This window comes from Diabrotica virgifera, chromosome 3, assembly GCF_917563875.1.
Source record: "Diabrotica virgifera virgifera chromosome 3, PGI_DIABVI_V3a".
NCBI lineage: Eukaryota > Metazoa > Arthropoda > Insecta > Coleoptera > Chrysomelidae > Diabrotica > Diabrotica virgifera.
In genome coordinates, this window is record NC_065445.1 from 100,390,373 (window position 1) to 100,415,637 (window position 25,265).

At 34.3% G+C, this 25,265-nt stretch overlaps 2 protein-coding genes across 5 annotated transcripts in view; one reads left to right on the forward strand and one right to left on the reverse strand.

Moving 5' to 3' along the window:
* LOC114342806 (luc7-like protein 3) overlaps window positions 1–8,020 on the forward strand; it is a 28,650-nt gene extending 20,630 nt beyond the window's left edge. For all 4 annotated transcript variants that reach the window (XM_050645363.1, XM_050645361.1, XM_050645364.1 and 1 more), the window contains one exon: window positions 7,775–8,020. The gene's annotated coding sequence lies outside the window, so the exon portion shown is untranslated. The remainder of the gene's footprint in view (window positions 1–7,774) is intronic.
* The window catches only part of LOC114342807 (dynein beta chain, ciliary), a 399,165-nt gene that overhangs the window by 152,531 nt on the left and 221,369 nt on the right, over window positions 1–25,265 (reverse strand). The window contains exons 39-42 of the mRNA XM_050645369.1: window positions 21,286–21,479; window positions 19,482–19,686; window positions 16,307–16,612; window positions 12,556–12,726 (exon numbers count right to left, since the gene is read on the reverse strand). Coding sequence (XP_050501326.1) covers window positions 12,556–12,726; window positions 16,307–16,612; window positions 19,482–19,686; window positions 21,286–21,479 — 876 coding nt within the window. The remainder of the gene's footprint in view (window positions 1–12,555; window positions 12,727–16,306; window positions 16,613–19,481; window positions 19,687–21,285; window positions 21,480–25,265) is intronic.

A 25,265-nucleotide genomic window follows, 5' to 3' on the forward strand; every position in this document is an offset into this window, starting at 1 on the left:
ACGGCTAATTATCCCACAGTGAATATTTCCAAACTAAAATCGGAACTTGAAGTCTTATATTGTCGTGAGGATTTTCGCAATAGTGCTGGTGCAGTAGCCATACTTCAGCTTTTTATTAACATGAATTTGTCTGAAACATTTTCTGAAGCAGTGAAGTTATTAAATATTTTGTGCACACTCCCTATGACAACCGTGGAAAGTGAGAGATGTTTTTCTACTTTAAAAAGAGTAAAAACATTCCTGCGTAATACGATGGGACAACCTAGACTTAGTGCCTTGTCTATGCTGAGCATCGAGAAAACGCTTGTCAAGAGCATTCCAAATTTCAATGAGAAGGTCATAGACTATTTTGCAGAACTAAAGGATAGAAGAATTGACTTAAAATATAAAAATATTTAAAGTAAGTTTCGTTTTAATAAATTTACAATTTATTATACTATAAATATTCCTATCTATATATCAGTCAATAACCTGTTCATACCATTTTTCCTATATTTTTTAAAAGATTTACTCTAAAAAAAGACAAATTTAATTTTCGGAAAACTAGGGTAAATAGTATTGAGTTTTATCTAAGTCTGTATTTTTTATCTAAAATATAAATGCTAAAAGATCTTTTAAATACTTTAAAAAATCAACAGTTTGAAGTTTTCAAACCAAAATGACCCCCCTGAAGATTGACCCACGAGCCGCCGCTGCCTTTAGGCCGATGCCACATTATGCGTTTTGACCGGATGCGGTGAAAACGCAACCGGACCGACCTGTCACACTATGCGTTTAGTCTGGTGCAGTTTGTAAGCGCGTACCGATGACTCAAAACGCATCCGTTTCCAACGCAACCGGACCGATCTGTCACACTATGCGTTTTCACCGGATGCGGCGCGGAAACGCATCCGGTCAAAACGCATAATCTGACATCGGCCTTAGAAAAGTAGTAATTTCTAAAGATTTATAAATTTCACTTTGAAACTATACAACTGATTGTAGAACTATACAAGAATACAAATACTACCTGGTAATTTTCAATTAAATGCGATTAAAATGTAATATACAACTCCTAGCCCGGTTGACCGTGGTCTGTGACGTCAGACCAATAGAAGCACGTTCAAGCGCCTCCTAAGAAATTTGAATTTCATATCATTTTCAAAGCCTCGTAATAAACGTATGGATTAAAAATATTTGTTTTTTTGCATGCAAGCGTTTTAAGATCATGTTACCTTATGTTTTTTAATATTATTTTATTATTTAAAAATTTATGCAAGTTCCCTATTCTTTCTTAGTACTTATTTAATTCTTGTCAACTAGTTCATTAACTTCTTTCTTTGTGATCTGATCCACCTCCGTATCTGTTTCTGTAGACCATAGCAGTTGTTTTCCATTCTTTTGGAAAAGGTTTCCCGGTACTAATTTGCTTGTCTCATAAAAGTTTCGTTTCTTGTTTTCCTATATTCAGAGTACGATTCTGGTATTCCAAATGCTCGATTTTCAAAGGCAAGCCTGTCTCTTTTCTTTAGATTCTTATTTTTGATTTACTTCTGGATAAAACTATAAACCATGGGGTTTTCTTTATTCTTCTATTTATGTTGCTATAAACTGTTCCCGTGCCAAGAGCTTCACATGCCGCATCTTTAATGGTTTTCTTTGTTTTTTTGTCAATCGAATCAAGTCCGTCTTCTCCGTTATTGACATTGCTTTAATCTTTTCTTTCAGTCTCTTCTCATAAATAAAATTCTTTTTTGTGTGGTGACCCATGGTTTCGCTAGACTCTAGAGTAGTCTAGAGTCTAACAAACTATCTAAGAGAGTCATTAATATTAGCTGAGCGGGTGCTGTTGTCAGAGTTGTGAAATTTCATAAATAAGGGATCTACCTGTTTTATGAAATGATCCCTTGTTTATAGAATTTCACAACTCGCTCAGATGAATATTAATGGCTCTCTTATATACATACCTTGCTAGACTCGACTAATTTTTTCTGTTTCACCCATTGGGTTCAATTTTTTGTGATCTGTTTAGTTGCTTAATTTCTTTCCCAGTATAAATTGCAATTAATTTAACAGATTCACTTTTAGTTTTAAAAAACTTAAAAAATCCACTTCCAAAAGATCCAATCACATTATTCTTAAAATCCAAAATCTACATAAAAATTTACAAGATCGTCATAAAAATAATAAATTCTTCCGGTTCATATCACACACGGGTATAACAAACAATAAAGTCGCAGATAACATTGCCATATAAGATGTACTTACAAATGGGGGAAGAAATAAATTGCGAATTAATAGTAGAAGAACAAAATCCGCAAGGAAAGAAGTTTCCCATTAGAAGAAGAAGAATGTATACCATTAATCACAAAAAAATTATTGAAAATCGTTTATGAAGTACGGTCAATAACGTAAATTGGACATTGACGTTAATGGCCGGACATTGTCGTGAATGCCCATTTTCCTTGGTTATTAACGACGATGCCCGGCCTTTAACGACAATAACCTTAGCTATTGGCCAATGTTGTAAAAACGTAACATAGATTTTTCATCAATAACCGGTCAATAACGACAGTGGCCAGAAGCAAATGGTCAATGTTGATAAATAGATAAAACTATTCATGATGTATTATTATTTTTGATTTAAAACAACTTTTAAAGACTAATCATTTTTATCTTGACAAGATAGTGAACCATGGCTTTTTGAATTACAAATTTTATTGTGTTTCTGTCCTTGTGGGATTGGTACTCACCGGAGGGACCGCAGACGTTCGGATACAATTAGCGTCTCTTTGCAAAGACAATGACGTCGACTTTGCAAAATAACAAGACACTTACTCAACACACACACTACACATTACACCTGAGTTAGTGATAAGTTATACAATTACGTGGCTAAAGGTTCTAGTTCTAAACCAAGACCAGAATCAGAGAAAAAAAAATTATTGTTTGCACGACATGCACACTTATTATTTTTGCAAGCACCTTTGCATTTGCAACGCTTGTAACCTTGGTTGCCTAAAGTCGCTCTTTACCACTTATTGTAATTACATCATATTTACAAACAATTCTATAGTGCTTTGTTGTTTTCTTAGCACCCGGTGTTCCCAAAATATTTTACGCTTCTTTAATTTCAGTTATTCGGCTATTGTATTCATCGCAGTTTAAAAATGATTTATTGTCATCACGTTTTGACTTGACTATTAAGTTTATATAATTATTAAAACGAGTGCGCACATCGTTGATATCCATGATAAACACTTATTAAATAAATTGACAAGTAATTTCAGCACGAAAACAATACACAATATACACACATGAAGTAAACAGTAGCACAGAGTAACAATAGTAAACCTACACATAACCTATCTCTTAGTCAAAATTTCAACATTGACCGATTGACAACGGGCATTGTTGACATTGGCCGGGCAATGATAGAAATGTTATCAAGAATGTAAAATTATCATCAATGTCAAGTTTCTATGGACAATAACGTTAATATCCGGCCATTGTCGACAATGACTAACTCAACCGGCCATTGTCGATATTGGCCGGCCAATAACGTTATTGACCGGATTTACGTTATTGTCCGTAACATATAATATATAATTTTATTAAAAACCCTTCAAGCGCTACATCAAATCACATAACGTTTTTTATATAAAAAATCATCAGTAAATTTTTATACCATTTAGCAATGTGTTCAATTTACACTGTTAACGAAAATTCCAAACGATGAATAAGATTGATCAAGATATGGCCCTTGCACGACTCTCCCACACCACAAGGGTTGCTGATCAGGTGGATCTGTCTTTACATTATACGCCGGGAGATATTGTCAAATGGCCGGAGCATTTTAGCATTGCTGTTTTTTTATTTAGTTAGGTGTTCCAAAGCTTATTAACAAATAATGTGTCAGCTGGTCCAACACCGGGGCTTTTACGCAAGAAAAGATAAAATATGAAAGTAGATGGAAAACTCCTACAACTTATATGTCAAATATTTATCTCCGTTCCTTACATCCATAATGGCGGCTCCTTGCTTTCATCCAGGCGAGTCGGGTTCGATTACCGGCGTTGGAAATACTTTTTGTTCTTAAAATTCACATTTTCATTTGAAAAATAATTGTTTCTGTAATACTCTTTTATATTGTGTCGTATAAATAATAAAAACGTGGTATTATAAAAACAATTATTTTTCAAATCTAAATGTCAATTTTAAAAACAAAAAGGATTTCCGACGCCGGGAATGGAACCAGACTCGTCTGGGTGAAAGCGTTTGAAGGACAGGCATCCTATCCACTAGACTATTAGACCATAATAATACAGGGTGATTGATTAGTAGGGTAAAGCTCAATAGCTCCGCTATAGTAATATATAGCAATAAAAGTTAATAACAAAAATTTTAGCCACCTTTGAGCTTCACATTACAAAATTAGTTAGAATTTTACAGGGTGTTCGATAACACAGTGGCAGACCTAACTTATGTTTTTTTAAATGGAACACCCTATATTTTATTTTATATTCGAAATCCTGTTAACTTATCCATCACAAAAATATGAAGGTTTGTAATGTTATACGATAATGTATATGAAAATCGTAACAAGTTCAACTCCCTGTATAAATAAAAATAAGCACAACAGCAATGGTTTATTAATGCCATATTTTTTTATTTCCATATTGTCAAAATTTTTAAGAATTATTGATATTGCTAATTTTCTTTATATCAAATACAGGGTGAGTCAAAACGCAAGTACATTATTTTCTCAGTAATGTTAAATGAAACACCCTGTATTTTATATCATTATTGAAAAGTAACATTAACGTACTTTAATTTTTATATAACATTCCCTATGCCCAAATTTATTAGTTTTCGAGATATTTTCATTTTTCAGAGCAAATTATTTTAGGTGTTTAAATTTATCTAAATTTTAAGTAAGCCATGACTGAATTGACAATTGAAGATTCATCATCATCATCATCATTCAACCCGGATCTATCCACTGCTGGATATAGGTCTCCCTCAGTCTTCTCCATGCATTTCTGTCCTGTGCTGTCTGCATCCAGTTTCTGTCGATCCGTTTGATGTCATCAGACCATCTGGTTGGCGGACGACCTCTACTTCGATATGCTTCTTGTCTTGGTCTCAAGTGTATTATTCACTGTGTCCATCTGTTATCCGACATTCTAGCTATGTGTCCAGCCCAGTTCCACTTTAGGGTCGTAATTCTTTCTATGGCATCCGTCACTCCTGTTCTCCGTCTTATCTCCCTGTTCGTAATTCGATCCCGACGAGAAATGCCTAACATTGAGCGTTCCATGGCTCTTTGGGTAACACAAATTTTATTTCTTACTTTCTTGGTTATTGTTAAAGTTTCTGCACCATAGGTAAGTACTGGCAACACACATTGATCAAAGACTTTTATTTTGAGACACATAGGTAGTTCTGACTTAAGGACATAGCTCAGCTTTCCGAATGCCACCCAAGTGAGTCCTATGCGGCGGCCCAAGTATTTCTCCGTTGATATTAATTCCTTTTTCACTCAGATTTATGTTCTTAAACATATGCTCTAATAATGTTGTAAACAATTTTGGCGAAATTGTGTCTCCCTGTCGCACTCCCCGTTTTATTTTAAATGCGTTGGTCTTTTTATCTGCCAGTTTCACGCTTGCTGTCGCATTTTGATAGATGTATTTAATCATGTTTATATAGCGATGATCTATACGACACTCTGTTAAGGCTTTTAACATTTTTTGATGACTTATGGTGTCAAAAGCTTTTTCGTAGTCAACAAATATTAGGACTAATCGCTTGTTATATTCAACACTCTTTCCTATTAAGTTCTTAATTACTTGTAAATGATCATTTGTGCCATATCCTGCTCTAAAACCTGCTTGCTCTTTTGACAGATAGAAATCCAACTTATTTCCTAGTCTGTTGGTAAATTTAAGATTACCGATTATCAATCCGGTAATCAATGTAACACTGCAGCAAATAAAGAAATAAAAATAATTGATTAGTAATACATTTTACAAACAAAAACACAACCACTACATGCAACATTTTTGAAACAATTAAAAACTATCTTTTTATGTAAATGCAACAAATAAACAAAGAAAAGTAGTAATAAATTTTACAAAAAAACACACAAACACAAAATACAATATTTTGTGAAGACAATTAAACACCACTTTTGTATGTAAATGTAACAATGTAACAAATAAAGAACGAAACATAATTTATCAGTAATACATTTTGCAAAAAAACATGTTTGAAAAAATTAGAAGAATTAGAATATTTAATAAAATATTTTTAATATTTAATTACATAAGGTGTTCAAAATTATCTCCTAACACATTTATATACGCCTAAAAACGATCATTGAATGAGCTACTTACTCTACGGAGCATTTGTAAATTAACACATCGAAATACACTTTGTATTCTATTTTTCATCTCATCCCTTGTTGTTGGAGGTATTTTATAAACTTCATTATTAACGTAACCCCAAAAAAATCAGTCCAGTTTATTAAATTCTGGTGATTTGAGTGGCCACGCTATTGGTCCATTGAAAAATGAAAATATCTCGAAAACTAATAAATTTAGACATATGGAATGTTATCTAAAAATTAAAGTACGGTAATGGTACTTTTCAATAGTGATATAAAATACAGGGTGTTCCATTTAAAATTACTGAGAAAATAATGTACTTGCGTTTTGACTCACCCTGTATTTGATATAAAGAAAATTAGCAATATCGACCATTCTTGAAAATTTTGACAATACGTTAAAAAATATGGCATTAATAAACCATTGTTGTTTTGCTTATTTTTATTTATACAGGGAGTTGAACTTGTTACGATTTTCATATAAAATTGGTTATAACTTTGTAAATACCCTGTATAACATAACAAACCTTTATATTTTTGTGATGGAGAAGTTAACAGGATTTCGAATTTAAAATAAAATATAGGGTGTTCCATTAAAAAAAACATAAGTTTGGTCTGCCACTGTGTTATCGAACATCCTGTAACATTTTAACTAATTTTGTAATGTGAAGCTCAAAGGTGGCTAAAATTTTTGTTATTAACTTTTATTGCTATCTATTACTATAGCGGAGCTATTGAGCTTTACCCTACTAATCAATCACCCTGTATATGGATGTGAAGCATGGAGATAAATATTTGACATATGAGTTGTAGGGTTTTTTCCATCTACTTTCATAGTTATTCTTTCTTGCCTAAAAGCCCCTGAGTCGCGCCAGCTGACAAACATTTTCGTTATCAAACAAGTACTATCTACGAAAATAAATTTATAGAATCCGTGCTAAAATCACCGAAAAAATTTGACACTACCCCCCATTCTATTAGGAATGTTATTATCTAAAGCGTCGTTGTCACGCTACGTCTTATTTTACGTTTTGTGTGTCATGCAAAACGTACGACAAAACGTACGTTTGGTGAATAAGCGGATTTAATTTTTTCGATTCGACAAGACGTACGTTTTGCTGTTTTCACGCTACGTCTTATTGTACGTTTTGTGTGTCGACAAGACGTACGTTTTGCTGTTTACACGCCACACTATACACTGGACAAAACGTACGTTTTGTCGTACGTTTTGCATGACACACAAAACGTACAATAAGACGTATCGTGAAAATGAGCCTTTACATTCTTCATCTAACATGATCTCATAAACTGGCTCTTGTTTAACCATAGGTGAAGCTTGTCTTCTTCTAGTTTATATTTTTTGTCTAATGGTTCTATTTAGTTAACAGTTTTTTTTTTATTTTTTAGGCAATTATTTCAAGAACACTCGAATAAACGCAGTCATAAAAAGGAATATTTGGGAAGTTTATTGGCCTATTACATTAAAGCTCAAGAGTTCTGAATAGGCAAAAATTCCATAAAAATATAGTTTAATTGTTAGGATATAAAATTATTGTGTAATTTAGTAATATACTTTTAATAATAATTTTAAATATGCATTTGAAGTGAATGTTGTACTCAATAGATATAAATAAATATAATATCATAATATAAGTAGTTTAATTATTTGCTTTCCTAAGGTATTAAATAAGGTTACTTTTCTAGAATAGGTATACATGGTATTACGAAACTTGGGCGATAAGTAAAAACAAAGAATACATGTAAATCGGGTTTTTTAATTTGTTTTATCTGATGAGTAGACATATCCCCAAAGGTTTTAAAATTATTTGTGACACCTAAAAATTAATTCACTTAGGAGTAGGTACTTATCAGTGCCCTTGATTAAATTTCTTAATTTATCCCAAATATTATACTCAGTTAAACTGACATTTTTGTATACTTAAAAACTTAGATATCTGGGAATGTACGAACATCTTTAAAATAGGTTTGCAATAAGCCTTTCGAGTGACGTTCTAAAAGGAGATGTTGATTCCAATGCCTTTTCTTTGTGTTGCGTTTTTTTTACGAGACAAACGGTAAATAATAATTATAGTGTCTTTCACGCAGTGGCGGATCTACGGGAGTAGGGGGAATCCCCCTCCAACAAGGTCCAAAAAAAAAAGAAAAAAATTGTTGAAACATAAAATATATACAGTGGAACCCCGATAAGTCGGCCCTCGATAACCCGGACCGATTTTCATCAGATAAACATTTTGATTTTCAATATTTTGTATTTTGACAACGACCCGATTTGGGCGTCGCGAAACGTTAATAAAATTATTTTTCAATTTAATTGTGGCTTATTTCCCATCAAAATAGTTAATTATCAGACAAACCTTTCAACAATAAAAATGTATGTAATATAATATTTGAGAGATAATGTGTATGTGTGTAATTTGAACTATACGACAGTAAAAATGACTCATAGCACACGCCGCAGAAACAACAGGCACCTGTCTGTAGTACCTATTCCTTTTTATTTCAAACTGTCTTAGCATTGTTTAGGAAAGACTATTTAAAAAATTCTTTTATAAACAATGGTCTTTAGTTTTAACTGTTCTTAAATAACATTACATCGTTGTGACTGTATTGTGTGTCTTGAATTGTTCGCTTCCGTTTGTGTTTGGTGTTTTTTTAGTAATTTTGATGTGTAGGTACTGTGCATATTTATAAATATATTTCATGTTATTTCAATTCTAACGGAGTTTATCTGTAAGTATACCGTATTTTATTAATTTTTACCATATTCTCCGGCTATCTCGGATTTTCGATAACCCGGATCGGCCGCGATCCCGATTAATCCGAGTTATCGAGGTTCCACTGTACTTATATTAGCTGCCATGAAACTTAAACCATAGACAGACAAATTCAACAATTCAAAATTAAGGGAACACTTAATACATATGTTATTATTTATGTCTTTTATCTTTATGGGTTTATTTTGTTTATGTTTGTTAGTTGGTGTTTCAATGCCCCCCCCCCCCAAGGCGAATGTCTAGAACGCCACTACTTCCACGTCCATATTGCTTGTGAAGAACACAATGACCGTCGATTGACTGCTATAACTGGCTTCTCACATAGGTCCGCAGTCGCAGCTAGGGTGCCTAGTGCGGGGGCCCTTAAACATTAATAACCCTTTTTTTTTTAATTAAATTAGATAATATAAAATCTTTAAATTTCATCCTTTCTGCTATTTATTCCGACATTTGCTGGACGCCGTTTAAATTTTTATTACTCTGCTGAAAACAAATCACTGGTTAGTTACTCCACCACATTAGGTAATAATAAATAAAATTCGTTGAAAGTTATTTAAAAGATGAATATGTTATGAAAATTAAATAATGTTTTAAACAAATTAATAATTTTTAATAATCTAATTGAAATGATTAAGTATTCAGTATAAATGTACCTCTAATAATTTATTTATTAAATAACCTAAACGCCTTCAATAAGACTGACAACAAAACCTAAAAATGTTATCATAAACATTTCTTTATGAACTTACCTGAAAAGTGACATTTTTCGCTTTTGAAACTTCTGCGACCACAAATAAGACACTTAAATGGCATTTTACTAAAATATTAAGTAAATGACCCTCAAAAATTTAAAATAAAATTTGTTTTTCACATAAATGATGACAAACACGACCGATGGCGTAGGGGAGAGTTGGACAAAACCGGGTACCACTCCAAAAACCGTCTGTATATTTTGCTATGGGAGAGTAGCAAATGTTTGCTGCAGATTGAAATATTTTCAAATGACTTAAGTTTGATATGCCAATGTCAATTTTTAAAAATATTCTTAGGTTTTTAATTTATTTTATTTTTATGAAAATATTGCAAAATACCCGGTTTTGTCCAAACGGTATGATAAAACCGGGTAGTAACTTAATTACCATGTAAAAAGACTAATGGGCAGAAAATAAAATAGTTATTAAAAGTATGTGAACAAAAATCGAAAATCTATGAACAGAAGTCACAAATAAAAACTTCATCTACATCATCATAGGCACTATAGGCGTCATAATCCCATTTGGTGCAAGACAAAAATTTTATCCAACCTTCCTTCGCATTATAATTTGAAAATACTTAATTGTAATATAGACACGCATCGTCATTATTATCTTCTTCCTCCAAACTCTATAAAATTTTGTTTTTGGTGCAGCCCTTTTTACCACGTTTTTCTTTTTTTTTTTTTGTCCATTTCATTTAGTTTTAATTTTTTTACGACTGGAGATTTTTTTAAATTTTTCCTACTAGCTTTCTTACTAGCTTCTTCAACAGAAGAAGCCACCTGTTGTAGTTAACTAAAAGCAAAAAACCATTGCAGAAACTGGAAGTAACAACAGGTCTGATAAAATCGGATATTACCCGGTTTTGTCGACTTTCGGACTACCCGGTTTTGTCAAACTCGTAAACAAGACATTAAATGTTATTTAAATTTTTTAGTTATGAAATAATATTCAAAATTTTTGGCCAAATTAAAGGTAGGTAATATACTAGGTTACATGTATTAAATTTTGAAATGGCTATTAGTTATTCATTAAAGGAGAAAACAGCTATAAACTTACCTTAAAAATCGAGTTTCCTGCATCAAAAAACAGGTGAGGTCTTACTGCTCCGGCACAGATTACTCAAATGAGGTAGAAATGAATACACACGACTGTTGGTGGTAAAGGGACACTATCATTTTAACATTGTCTAATAGACAGTTAGAAGAATTAAGGGGTACCCGGTTTTATCAATCTACCCAGTTTTGTCCAACTCTCCCCTATATATAAACAAATCGATCTTTTGATCGTGTCAACTTCGTAAAGATTGCTGGTACCTACTTCGTATCAAAATGAACAACAAAGAGAATTACGTTTGCGCTACTGTTTTCAGCTTTGGCTGGGTCTATTACAATAATTAATGGGTAATAGGTCACGAGGGTTTGTGGGCAGGGCCGCCGAGAAAGATGAGCGGGCCCGGTAAGAAGTGAAAAGCGGGCCCCCGGCAAAAAGTGAATAGCGCAAAAATTGTTTAATTTTTATAGAAATAAAATTATCAATAATAAATAATAAGAAACTTTTCAAATATAACTTTTATTTTTTGATTATAGTTTTATAATATGCAGTGAAAATATTTACAATATCGGTACCTACCTACTTTTCGAGGTTTTTGATTGGCAAAGATGTCTATAATTTTCGAAAAATCGCAGGATTTTACCAAATCATTCTCAATGCACAAAGTTGCTAGGCCAGTTACCCGATTAGCCCGATTTTGTTTCATTGGAGATCTCATAGTATTTTTTATGCGAGAAAGAAAACTAAAGGATCTTTTCCCTTTTGCGACTACCACCGGTAATGTGCAAAATATTCTTGACGCTATAACGACGTTAGGAAATAATGATTCCAATTTGGGATGTTTAATTTTATTAAGTAAATCTATTGGAGAAAGTTGAGATTCACAACTATTCTCCTTGTATATCTCTATATCGTCTCCATAGATACTCTGAAGACTCTATCGTCTTTATAAAACTCGCTTTATTTCTTTATTTTTTTATTTCTTATCTTTTTTCTTGTCTTATTTTTTTATTATTATTGGTGTTATCTTCATCTTACAATGTTCATAAAATGGTAAATAGCGAATGAATTTCAATTACCGCATTAAATCTTCTGGTTAAACTGCTTATTATGCAATCTATGACAATATTAAATATTTCACAGCGAAATATTGCGTCGGGCTCAAAATTATCAGTCGCCTCAATAATACGCCCTATATTTCAAAATAGAGGTAAAGGTAATATTAATAGCTGAGTATTAACAAAATGCATTATGCACATAAAGTGAGGAACCAAAAAAAAAACGGGAAAAATTACGTCTTTCGTCTGATCGACGCCGGGCCCCTTATATCGCCGGGCCCCGGTAAAATGTACCGGCTGTACCTCCCTCTCGGCGGGCCTGTTGTGGGTCTATAATTAGGTAACGAGCAGCGGCCACCTTGGCGTGCCGTCAGAGGTCAAAGTATCCTCAAGTGGCTACCTATCTACTAAAATATAACAAATCTAAATATATCACGGTAAAACACAAATAAAAATCTATGGCTAACGGACCTGCTTCCAAGCCATTATCACACTCACAGTAATCTTAATATTTAGTAGGTACTGACCTGAAAAGTCATTTGAGAAGCAAAAATTAGTTTATCACATTCAAATAGTCCCCTTGTAGTATATTGAAAGACGGAAAAAGTAATGCAGGATATCAAATTATTTACTCTTGTCGTCACATCTTCGGCTTGATCTGCTTTCGAGATTGCTTTTTGAAATACTACACTGAAAGCCTACAAAAGGTCTAGATAAGTACCTAACGAAAAATAAATTATACTAGTGCATATTTTATAGGAAAGGATTGAGGAAAAGTTGGCAGTTTGAATAACCGTTGAGATAGAGAAATTCATCTATTTTTTATACTCGGATTATTCTCCATGTTTATTTATGTGTTGCGTAGGGGTTGTTTTCAATTTGTTTTGAGAAGCTCTGTCAGTCTTCCCTTTTTATTTGCCTGACTAAAGTATTTGTTTCTGATTCGTTTGTAGTGGTTTTATGCCTGATGTGTTTGTTTTATTCTGCATTCTTCTTCTTGCAGTATCGTCTCCTATCGGAGGTTGGCTACCATCACAGTAATCTTAACTTTGTTGGCTGCAGCCCCGAACAACTGTATTGAGCTGCACCCATACCACTCCCTTAAATTTCGCAACCAGGAAATCCTCCTACTTCCCACATTTTTCTTTCCCGAGATTTTTCCTTGGATTATGAGTCTTAGCAGAGAGTACTTTTCTCCTCTCATTATGTGGCCTAGATATTCCAGTTTTTTCATTTGTATGGTTTTTATGACTTCGTATTCCTTTCCCATCTTCATCAAAACATCTCGATTTGTTACTCTTTCTGTCCATGGTATTTTCCACATTCTCCTGTAACACCACATCTCGAATACCTCAATGTTTTTGATGTTTATCTTTCTCATTGTCCAAGCTTCCATGCCGTACAGCAGAACGGAGAAAACATAGCACCTTAACATTCTTGTTCTTAAGTTTATATTTATGTCCCGGCTGCATAGGAACTTTTTCATTTTGACAAACGATTGTCTCGCTATCTCTATTCGCCTCTTGATTTCTCTTGTCTGGTCATTAGTATCAGTGAAGCAAACCCCCTGTATTCTGTTATTGTAAATAGCTTTCTTCTTTTCTTCACTTCCTCTATAAACCATGTGGTTTTCTTTTTTGATATGTTAGTATTCATTCCTTTTCTTAAGAAAATTTCTTTTCTTAATTAAGTGATTCAGTTGCTGCGTTAATTACGTTATCTTTGTGTTGTTCCAGCTTTCCTCGATGTTATGGTTTTCTAATATTTCACATCGAACTTTTCTGATATTCTTTTTCTGTATAAGTATTCCGTAGATTCCATATTTAGTCCTTCGACTCTGATTTTTGTTTGTGTGCTTTCTTGGGTGTGAAGTATTTCATGATGATTCTTATTTTACATAACACTAGGCTATGATCACTACTTATGTCTGCTAAGTTAAGGCATCTTATGTCGATTATTTTTGATAGATGTATTATCGACACTATGTTGGTTACGACATAATCTATCATAGATCTTTGTCGCTTTGTCCACGGGTGTTGCTGAATGTATATTTTTGTTAGTTTTTGTGGTAAAAAAAGTGTTGTTTATTTTAAGTTCGTTATCAGTGAAGAAGTTTATCATCAGTTCTCCATTTTCATTATATTTTTGCTTTATTCCGGTATTACTTGTTGCCTATTCGAGCGTTAAAATCACATAGTATTATCACCTTTCCTCGAATTTGATCTACTACCTACTTATTGCAATTCGTCGTATTTCTCTTGTTGTTTGAGGCTTGTTATTTACTGGGTCGTACACTCCGATGATGTTCAGGTCTTCCTTCTCCATTCTTATTTTTGCTCTTACAATCCTTTGTGATAGGTAGGTACATATTGACACTCTGATGTGATTTTTGTGTCTTTGTTCTATTAGCACGGCTACATTTTCTTTGGCCCTGTTTTCTTTTGCTACTTCAATGTAGATTAGTATACTAAGGTATATATTCACCAAATTTTGATTGTACTTTTCCTTTCTTTTGTTTCCTGTAGAATGCATATAGGTAAGTACATATTGGTTTCTCTTTCAACACTTCGGTTATTTCTTGGTCTCTTGTGTTGAGCGATCTGATGTTCCATGTGGTTATTCTCATCTGGGTTTTGGATGTTTGTCTCTTGTCCTTGTATAATATGGAATAATGTGTATAATATGGAATAAGTAATTATGTATGAGTATACTCAAACAAGTATGCTACTGTTTACCTATTATTACAATTGAATCAGTAGCCTCATTTAAAAGAATATACGATACTTTCATCAAAAAGCAGTTTAACTCTCCTGGACCTCCCCTAATTGTTCAAATTTTGAATTACATATATTAAAATTTAAGTATCTACAAATTTTTAGAAAATTTTTAAAAATTTGAATATTGAATAATTTTGTCGATTTTTGTTACATAAGCAGATAATGAATTATCTGCCTCTGGTCTTCGTAGTTTACGATTATTATGTGTTTTTTGTAGTTTTCTGAAAACTGGATACTTCGGTTTCATAGTGTTTTCTCCACATAATTTTTAATAATGAATGAAAATCAGTTGCAGACTGCACTAGTCCTTGAACGAACTGACGGATTTTTACAAAGGATTGACTATTTTAAAAATTTTTTTTCGAACTAATTACCCAATAGTGTTTGAAAATAAGTTTATTTTGGGTCAATACAAACTCATTACATAATTTTGTAACAGTAGCGAGATTGTAAATATTCGGCCTAATGTGAAAAGTGTTAAGTCCAAAATATCTGATTTTACAGTAGAGCCGAAAAATTTATTGTGCATAACTCCACTTGTGCATAAGTAAATATAATGTGAAAATTGCATAAGTCCGTTTTAGTAATCAATTAGTTTAATTATCAAAAAATATGTTGTGTAATTTTAACCTGTACCTTGTAGATACAACAGTGGACTTGTGGGACTTTGCAGATTTTATATTCACAATTTTAGCAAAATCTAGTAAACTATATTAAAATAAAACAGAGCCGTACATAGCTTTTGGATAATGCTAACAGATGGCATCAAAAGTCTAAAATTGAATATTTTGGACTTATGTATTTTTCATATTAGGCCGACGAAATAAAGTTATTCACAATTATAAAGTCACCAACTTGTATCTTTTCATGTGGCAAGTTCATCTCTTCCTTCTCTCTTCCTTCGAGCAATCAAGACTTTTGGCTTCGGCTTTTATATTCTCTTGTGAAAAGGCCACTTTCTTCAGTGGCGTAACTAGGCAGGCTTTTAGAGGTGATAAGCCCCCCCCCCATTGGGATGTACTTGAGCTCTATGGCGGTTCGACTTTCTTAAATCCTCATCTGAACTCCGTTCGGTGTCTGAATTGACAAACTTAGAATCATCGGATTCATCATGAAGAGACACATTGTGTCACTGGATTTATCATTGGAAGAACTTCTAGATGTTTTCTTTAACTTATTTTTTGTAGTGTTAGATTTGCTAGATTTTGATTTCGGAACTGTTCTGGGTCGTTTTGTTTTCCTATTCTCACCTTCTCTGAACCTAGCAGCCACCTCTTTCGTTGTTACTACCTCTCCGTACCGCAGCTGTTTTAAGCGTGGTGTTGTTTTTTTTTACAACTTGGAGTTCACTTGTCAAGAATCTTTTTTCACGAATTGCTTCAGCAAAGATTTGAACAATTGCAGAGGGTGAACATGGAACTATGTAGGGACAAATTTGATGATTAGCACAGAATGGTTCGGGATGTAATTATGTACAAATATTTTTATGTATAATACTCACCTTTAACGAGAATTGATAAATTGGATTTATAGTATTCAATTCGTTAAGTATAAAATATAGCAAGCTAGCTCTAGCTGCAGCTGGTCTGTAATGTTCTCGAGCTTGATCTATCTGCACAGACGTAATTTTCGCTTCTGCTACTTTTTGTTCAATTTCAGCAGCCGTACGTTTTGTAGTTTCTAAATTTTCAACCAAAGTCGTGTCACCTAAGATGTTACCCCCAGCAGATGATAATCTCGAAAGTAGATCGTCTTCTAATGACTTAAGAATGATTTTAAAATCGTTTTGTTGCTTAGTAAGATCAGCCTACAATAATGTAAAACTTTCTTATTAATACGTGTCAAAGTGCTCTTTTGAATTAGAAAAATATTCTAGCGTACTAATCTACTATCTATTCGCTGTGAGCCGATGGATTTGAGGGTAGCCTGTGAGGGGATTAAATAGTTTTCGCCAGCGCTGTTAGTGGCAGTTTTGCGCATTTAACTTTAAAATGTTTACCAGAAAAATACAAGTTTTAAACCGGAGAGAGCGCTACCGACGAAACTCACAGCGAATAACATAAAGAACTAACAAAAATCATAGTTTTATTTAAAATAGGAACATGTTTTAAGTCTTAGAGAATCTAAGAAAATTATATTACTGATATATCTAAGACGCGTCATTAGGTATCTCTTAATCGATGGTCCGAATTGTACAAAAACCGGAAAACGCATACTTTGCAATATTTTTGCAATTTGATTTTTTAAAAATAACACTCTATATTATTATATATATTGTAGTAGTAAGTATTGGAAATTTGGAATACTCATTTCAATACTAGTTTAATATTCATATAACATACGGTTCGTTTAATATACTTTCCGTTGCACGTCATTATCTACGTCAGAGATCTAAGTTGACATTGTTGCCCCATTACAAAAAATTCTTAAATTCATTTTAAATCTAATATATCACATAATTTTTGCCAAGTGGATTATATAACAAAGCAAATTAATATTCAATGTAAATAAATAAAAACATTAGAAATAGAAAACAAGAATTAAGTTATAATCTTACGTTAAACTAAATAATAAAAACAATAATATAATAAAACAAATATTTATAGTAAAGAATAAAAACAAATCTGAAGTGTTAATACGCAACTGTCAAATAAATGTTTCCAATTTATGACAAAATGCCACCTTCGTTCGATTACAGTTACAGTGTGTTCCAAACAAATGTGCTTCATAAAAACGCTTCATAATCCATTTATACAAATTAAATGAAATATATTATTGTGTATTTCTTTAAGTTAACATTAATAGAAATCTTCAAATATTATTTCTACGCATTTATAATAAAATATGTCTAGTGGCTGTAATTCCAGTGTACTCGGCAAAATGATTCTAAAAAATGACACACCTGCCGCCTAAATATGTCGTCTTGGTATCATGTGACGTCACGGGCTATGACGCGGATAACGTGCAACGGTAAGTATATTAGACGGAGTATATAAGTAACATATGTACATATAACATATTATGTAAAATGCAAGTTTATCTAGTCACGAAGACCTTAATTAAATAAATAAAACTTCTCAGTGCCAAATAGTTTTGAAGTAATTCAGTACATTCAGTAGATATAGATTGCTGTGATTTTGACATTAATTCATAAAACTAACAATAGCTAGACGTTTATTGAAAAGTTTTGTAAAATAAATTGTATTACCAACTAAAGCTGGCAGTTGTTTTACGTGTTTTTAAAAGCTCTACAATAAAGATGTTTTTTTTTTTAACGAAAAAGAGTGAATGAGCGTAATTTAACACTAGAAGCACCAGAGCGGTCATTTTGACTGCTTTCTATTTTTGACCCTCTGTATTACTTATTCATAGTTACTTTAGAAAGTTGATAGTTTAGGACTTTTCCTAGATATATTTGAGTATTATAATTCCTCCTTTATAGGTACTTAGCGTAATTACTTTTTGATATGTGTTACTCTATACCTAGAAGCACCAGGGCAGTCATTTTGACTGCTTTCTATTTTGGACCTTCTGTATGACCTATTCATAGTGATTTTGGAAACTTGATAATTTAGGACTTTAGTACATCTATTTAAGGATTACAATTTCTCTTTTACAGGTAGGTACTTAGTGTAATTACTTTTTGAATATATTGATGTCTACCTATAAAAAAATGCCGTCCTTACTATGGAGAAAAAGTACCAGATCTGAGCGATTATTAACAGATAAATTTGCACTTGCGTCAGCAATATGGAACCCATCTATTGAGAATTGTATATTTTGCTGTACCTATATTTGGCTAAAATATATCTATTGACGAACAGCTTTTTCCCACGAAGGCAAAATGTCACTTCACCCAGTACATGGCGTATAAACCTGATAAGTTTGGAATTAAATTCTGGCTTACAGCTAATGTCTAGTCCAAATATTAATTGAACGGATTTCCTTACCTCCTAGGGATAGATGAACAACGACCAGACAATCAACTTCTAGGGAAACATGTAGTTCAGTAGAGCTATCTAATGGGACCATTTATGAATAAAGGAAGTACTGTCATGATGCATAAAAAGTATTACGAAAGAAGGCTACCAGCAGTGTTGCAGCTGATAACAATAACCCGAGCAATAAAGGATATTTATCCGTCAATAAAAAAAAAACGAAAAGATGGAATTATACAAATCTAAATTTTCAAACACGAAGACTTGAGCTAACCATGGAAACCAGTTGTACCAGGGAAAAATGATGAAACATGTTCTAGATAGTACAAATCAGAGATACAACACCTGAATTAAATAATAAACGTAAGCAGTGGCAAACAGGGAACTGCAACAAAAATAAAACATGTGAAAGGCATATACCTATATAAAATTTTTGTGTGTATATCTTGTACAAGCCAAATTTAAAAAATTTGCTACTGCATAAATTGTGGTTAAATAATTTAATAATTTATTTAAATTAACTAAATATGTCTTTTATTAGTAGGTATTAACACAATATAGGTTTTTTTCAAGTAAAAAAGGATACAAAAACGACTGGTGATATAAAATTCTAATACCCGTCATCTTGACCGCTCCGGTACTTCTAGGTACCTATGCAAAAATGCTGGTGCTTCTAGTGGTAAATACGACTTTCCGAATTTCTTATGAAAAAAAAAAAATGAAAATAATTTATCTAACCTTTAATTCCTCCAAATCTGGTCTCTCAGCTTTAACGACTTCAGCGAGCAGTTGATCTTCTAGTCCATCTCTGGTTACTGTAAAATTAATCAAAGTCGCCTGTGCTTGCATTTCTGGTTTATAATGAGGGTTTGCCAATTTTGTATGAAGAATTAATCGAAAGTTTTGGTTATATTCTATTTCTTTGTCTCCTATTTTAATAGCTCTAAAAATAAATGAAATATTTATGTCAAATTAATGTGCATATCAATTTTAAATTTTTATAAAGAAAATAAATGTGGTATAAGACTGAGTAAAATTAAATACGTATATGGTAGATAGATAAATATAGGTTATTCAATAACCCCACCCGCACATGGGCTGGACGGGACGGTCCTCTTCACGGACCGGTCTTTGTGCGGGGTGTGTGCGGGAGGGGGCGACTGGGTGGCCATTTAATCTATGGAGTGCACGCAGAGGGTGCCCGGGGGGAGTTATGAGTAAGGATGACGGGTCAGACATGCTCACCAAGAGCGGTTCCAGACCTGTCGGCTGGAGGAAGAGGAGGTGAGTTTAGTCGGTAGGCGGATCGGCACGGTGAAGCGTGACGGACCGAATCCGACACACCTGGAACACCTTCCCAGACGGTCTTTTGAAGATTCTCACCTCCCAAAAAAAAAGGTATTCAATAAGGTGGCTCCACTGCGACCTTTTCAGACCTATTGCAGTCCTCCTTTCCTAGATTACATTCTCTAGCCTAACTTTTAAAAGAGATAAATTTTTTTTGTGGGGGGGGGGGTCATGGATCTTGATGGTGACAGATCACTTTTAGTCTTACCACCAATAGGATAAGTGGATTTTCAAATATTTTGGGGGGGTCATGCCCCGTGACCCCCGTCTGGATGCATCAGTGCCTTCCATGTGGTTCTTTGCCGGTGGCTTTTCTTCAACTTATGCAAAGAACCGCACATTTTCCAGGCTGTCGCATTGACACAAACTATGCTCTGCTGTTTTTACTCTATATGACAGAGTCTGCTTAGATCATCAATCCCATCAGCTTTAATTGCCTATTCAGGTTACAGTTACCGTGTTTAACAGACCTATGGCTTTGACTATTTTGTATAATGATCTGTCTCCCCTGTCTTTGTGCCGGTGTACTCCTTCACCATTCCAGAGTTTTGTGTGCTAACAACGTTCTTATAGCCATTCTTGTTAATGTCTTTGCAATGCCGCGGAAGGGTTCCGGTCCATTAATAAGCCTTGTTTGGCAATTTTATCTGCTTTTTCATTGTCTCTATAACTCTCGTGCCCTGGTAACCAGGCTACCTGAACCTTGCTATGGTCTCCTAGTTTATAGGCACCCACACGATCCCATACTAGCTTAGAATTGACTTATACAGAATTGAGTGCCTTAGGCGCTGCCTGAATATCTGTTTAGATGACAATTGAATTGAAGTGAAAAACAATATTCGCCTATATTAGATAAACAGTATCGAAATTTACAACGGTGAGGAAAAATATTGATCATCTCTATTTTCTCCTTCCCATTTTCTTGATAAGGGTTTGTTCTATCTTCGGATGCCTTCTCATTAGATGTCCAAGTTATACACTCCATCTTTTCTGCCCTTTCTTTTTGTATTTCTTCAGTCCTTCCATTTTACTTGCAATGCTATTCGAAGATATATTGTAGCTTTATAAATAAAATAGCAACTACATTTTATATTTTAGATTGAACTGTAACTTAAATAATAGCAGGGCATAGGAACCAAATCCTTCTCCAAAGAGAATATATTTTTTACTGCGAAGATCAGAAAAAAATACTTACTTTCCTTTCTTAATAAGGTATCTTCCAAGCAACGTATCTAAAACCGGATCTAAATTTTCTTCAATATTCTCCAATAACACTATTGCTCCCTCTGTTATACATCTTTCAATAACGTCTAAGTAGCTCTTTTGCCCCAATCTAATAACTCTAAGATCGTCCCCATATCTTTGTTTTATCCATTTTATACCTTGCAACTGTAACAGAAATTACTTTATGTTTTTTTTTGGAGGACAATAAGTATTTTTAGGTGTCTGTAATTAATCATAAAACATATCTTATAAAAAATATCTTTCATAAAAAGCTTTTTGGAAAATCTGTATTAAAAGCATGCTACTGAAAATTATTATCTTCCAAAACATAAATTATGTTGATATCATTCTCCTGTAAACACAGCTTAAACCTGAAATTACATCAAAGAATCATCAAATTCTATATTTGGTCAGTGTTTTTACATGACACCAAGACCAGGACTCTAAAGACTGTTACGATCAATTGTATAGAAGAATGTTCCGAATATCCTAGACAGACGGATACAAAATCCTTCAGCTTATCATGAAAGGTAAAATCGAGGGCCGCAAAGAAATTGAAATGAAGCAGATGTCATGTCAGAATATGTGTCCAACATAATAAAGGACTATTTATCTGACAGAACCGTATGCATATCGAAAAAAAAAAGAAGAAAGAGATGACCGCGGGAGTACCCAGGGGTCAGTCCTGGGACCCTTACTATGGAATATATTATATAATGGGGTACTAGAAGTAAACCAGGAGAGAGGAGTGGAGAAGTAAACTAGAAGTAATCGAAGACGACACGAATGGGGGAATAATAGAAAAAGTAAATAGAGCAATACGAAAGACCGCGGCTTGGATAGAAAGAAACGACCTAAAGTTAGCAGTAGAGAAGACGGAAGCCATAATCTTGAGGGTACTGAGAAAAAGAAATGATATTATATTTGAATACAAAGGCTCCGCAATAAGACACCAGAAGACAGTGAAATACTTGGGTATAATATTTGACGACAGGATTGCATTCGGACAACACGTACAGGAAGGATGTCGGAAGGCGGAAAAAAGGACCTCCACACTAAACAAGCTGATGCCAAATATAGGGCGTCCAGGATCCCAGAAAAGAACGGTGATGCTACAATCAATCCTATCTATAGTTTTATACGGGGCCCCAGTGTGGCATACGTCCTTTGAATAAGGAAGTACAAAGACATGCTTCTTAGGGCCCAGAGAAAACCTCTGATCAGAGTGTGCAGCACGTACAGAACCGTATCAACCATTGCCTTACAGGTGGTGGCTGGTGCTGTGCCGGTGTACATTCTGACTGGAGAAAAAGTCCGAATGTACCAAAGGGACAAGGAGGCAATAGGTTCAGGACAACAGGAAAGGACGAGAAGTCTGTAGATGTGGCAGAGGGAATGGACAGCCGAAGGCGAGAAGGCGGCCTGGACGAGATCCCTGATTCCGGATGTGGTGAGATAATACGATTGCTAGCATCGGCGCGTCAACTATTACTACTTCACACAATTCTTGACGGGATATGGATCGTTTAGGAAATTTACCTATCGTATAGGGAAGACCGGGGACGATCTATGTCCCGATTGTGGAGTGGTGGATGACGATGACGCGCAGCATGCTGTGTTTGAGTGCCCTGCATATCACGCGGGGCGTACCGAACTACAGCTGGGTCTGGGATCCCCTCTAGGCGAGCCTCATGATCTAATCGATAAAGCTGTCAGTAGCAAGAGAGACTTCGACCTGATCATTGCTTTTGTCACCAAGACAATCAAGCACAAAAAGGAAAAAGAGAGGCGTCTGCAAGCGGGATGACCAATCGTCATTATTCATTTTTTTATTCACTTTTTTAACGTGTTTGTGTCATGCGAGGCAGTCAGCGGAGGAGGACCCATTACATCCAATCTACGCTGACTGCCCTTATTTTATTTTATTTATTATGTTTTATCGATCTATTTATTTATTTATATAACATTTTACCGTTTCTATTCTAATCTTATTTAACTGTGGTGCATGTCTCAAGAGGCATTCAGTAGGGGGAGGACTTTTACCTTCTAGTCAGGCTGAGTGCCTCTTGTATTTCTCGTTTTGTTTCTATTTTGATTTCTGTTTTCCTTGTTTTACCGGTGTCCGTCCTGGGGCAGCTGGCGGGGGAGGACCTTTTACATCCAACCTACACCAACTGCCTCCTTGTTTTAAGTCTCAGATTATTATTGAATGTGTGTATTGAATGAATGAATTGATGAAAGTAAGAATGTTTGGAGTTACTCGTAATTACCAACTGGTTCTGTTTTGCTAGTTCCATCGTGAGGGGGCACCCCGGTCGCCCCACCCGCTGGAGGGTTGCGCCGGACGGTCGCTTCACCGCTTGTGGGGGGGAGGCTAGGAGGCCGCCAAACTCATGGAATGCACGCGAAAAGTGCCAAAGGGGAGTTAAGAGCAAGATCGCCGGGTCAGATTTGCACGCTAAGTGCGGTTCCAGACCCGTGCCGTTCCAGACCCGTCGGCTAGAGAAAGAGGGGGTGAGTTTAGTCGGTAGGCCGCTTCGGCACGCGGTGAAGCGTGCCGGACTGAATCCGACACATCTGGGACACCCTCGCACCTCCCAAAAAAAAGATGTCATGGTTCAAGAACATTTGCGATTGAACAGGAATACGCAATGCCGAGCCACTATTCCGATTAGATGAATACCGTGACAATACAATATTAACAGTATCTAAAATTTTGAAAGAGAACTACTTACCTAGAAAAACTTACTTAAACTACCTAGAAGCCAAAAACCCCACCTCAGCTAGGGGCTGAAAATGATGAACAATAACATACACCAACGTAACCATCACCTCTTTACCGATATTACGAGAGGATAGAATAGAAAAAAAAAAAATAAAAAAATATGAAAAAAATATTTTTAAAAAACGCTTTTCTTTAGTTACGATGGACTAAAATTAAACATATAAAAAAAATCAACTAAAAAGCAAAAAATAAAAAAATGGAAAAATTTAACACATTTGTCAAATAAAAGCGTGGCGCGTCTTCATCGAATAAACGGTTTTCGCCCCACGCTTTTCTTTAACGAATGTGTTAAATTTTTTCAATTTTTTTATTTTTTGCTTTTTAGTTGATTTTTTTATAATACAGTACAACCTGCCATATCCGGACCTGTCATATCCGGGCTTCCACATATCCGGACGGTTCTGCGCCGTCCGGATTTACCGAAATCTACCGAGAAAGTCCTGCTGTTGGACAACGCACTAAAAGAACTAAAAGATGGCGAAATAATGTATTATAGAATCTATAAAACGTGTCTATCGAAGAAAGTTATTAACGGCGTTGATTAATGGAATGTATGAAGGAGAAAACGTTTCAGAGACTATAAAAGAAGTAGTGGTCTTGATATCCGGATTTTTTCATATCCGGATCGGTCTGTCGCCACATTGATCCGGATATGGCAGGTTTGACTGTTTAATTTTAGTCACTCGTAACTAAAGAAAAGCGTTTCTTAAAAATATTTTTTCATATTTTTTTATGTTTTACTTTTTAGTCTTACACTTTTCAAACATTAAAATATATCGTCATGTTTATTAAAATATGTATATGGGCCATTCCACGAACATGCGCCTGTTTTGGATTACTTCGACAACGAATATTTTATTGTGCAACATAAGAAGTACGAAAGTAAATGGCGCTAATAATTATTCCAATAAACAACAATGTAATTTGCAATTTACTTTCGTTCTTCTTATTTTGCACAGTAAAATATTCGTTGTCGAAGTAATCCAAAAAAGGCGTATGTTCGTGGAATAGGGTATAAAACATAAGATGTACAAACACGAAAAGTAGTCGGAATCGACAAATAATTTGAAACTTTATTGTTTATTTATGAAGCATAACGTAAAAAATTAACGTAAAAAGTGAAATTATGTATAGTTCATATAATTAGCTACAATCTGTAAAAGTTT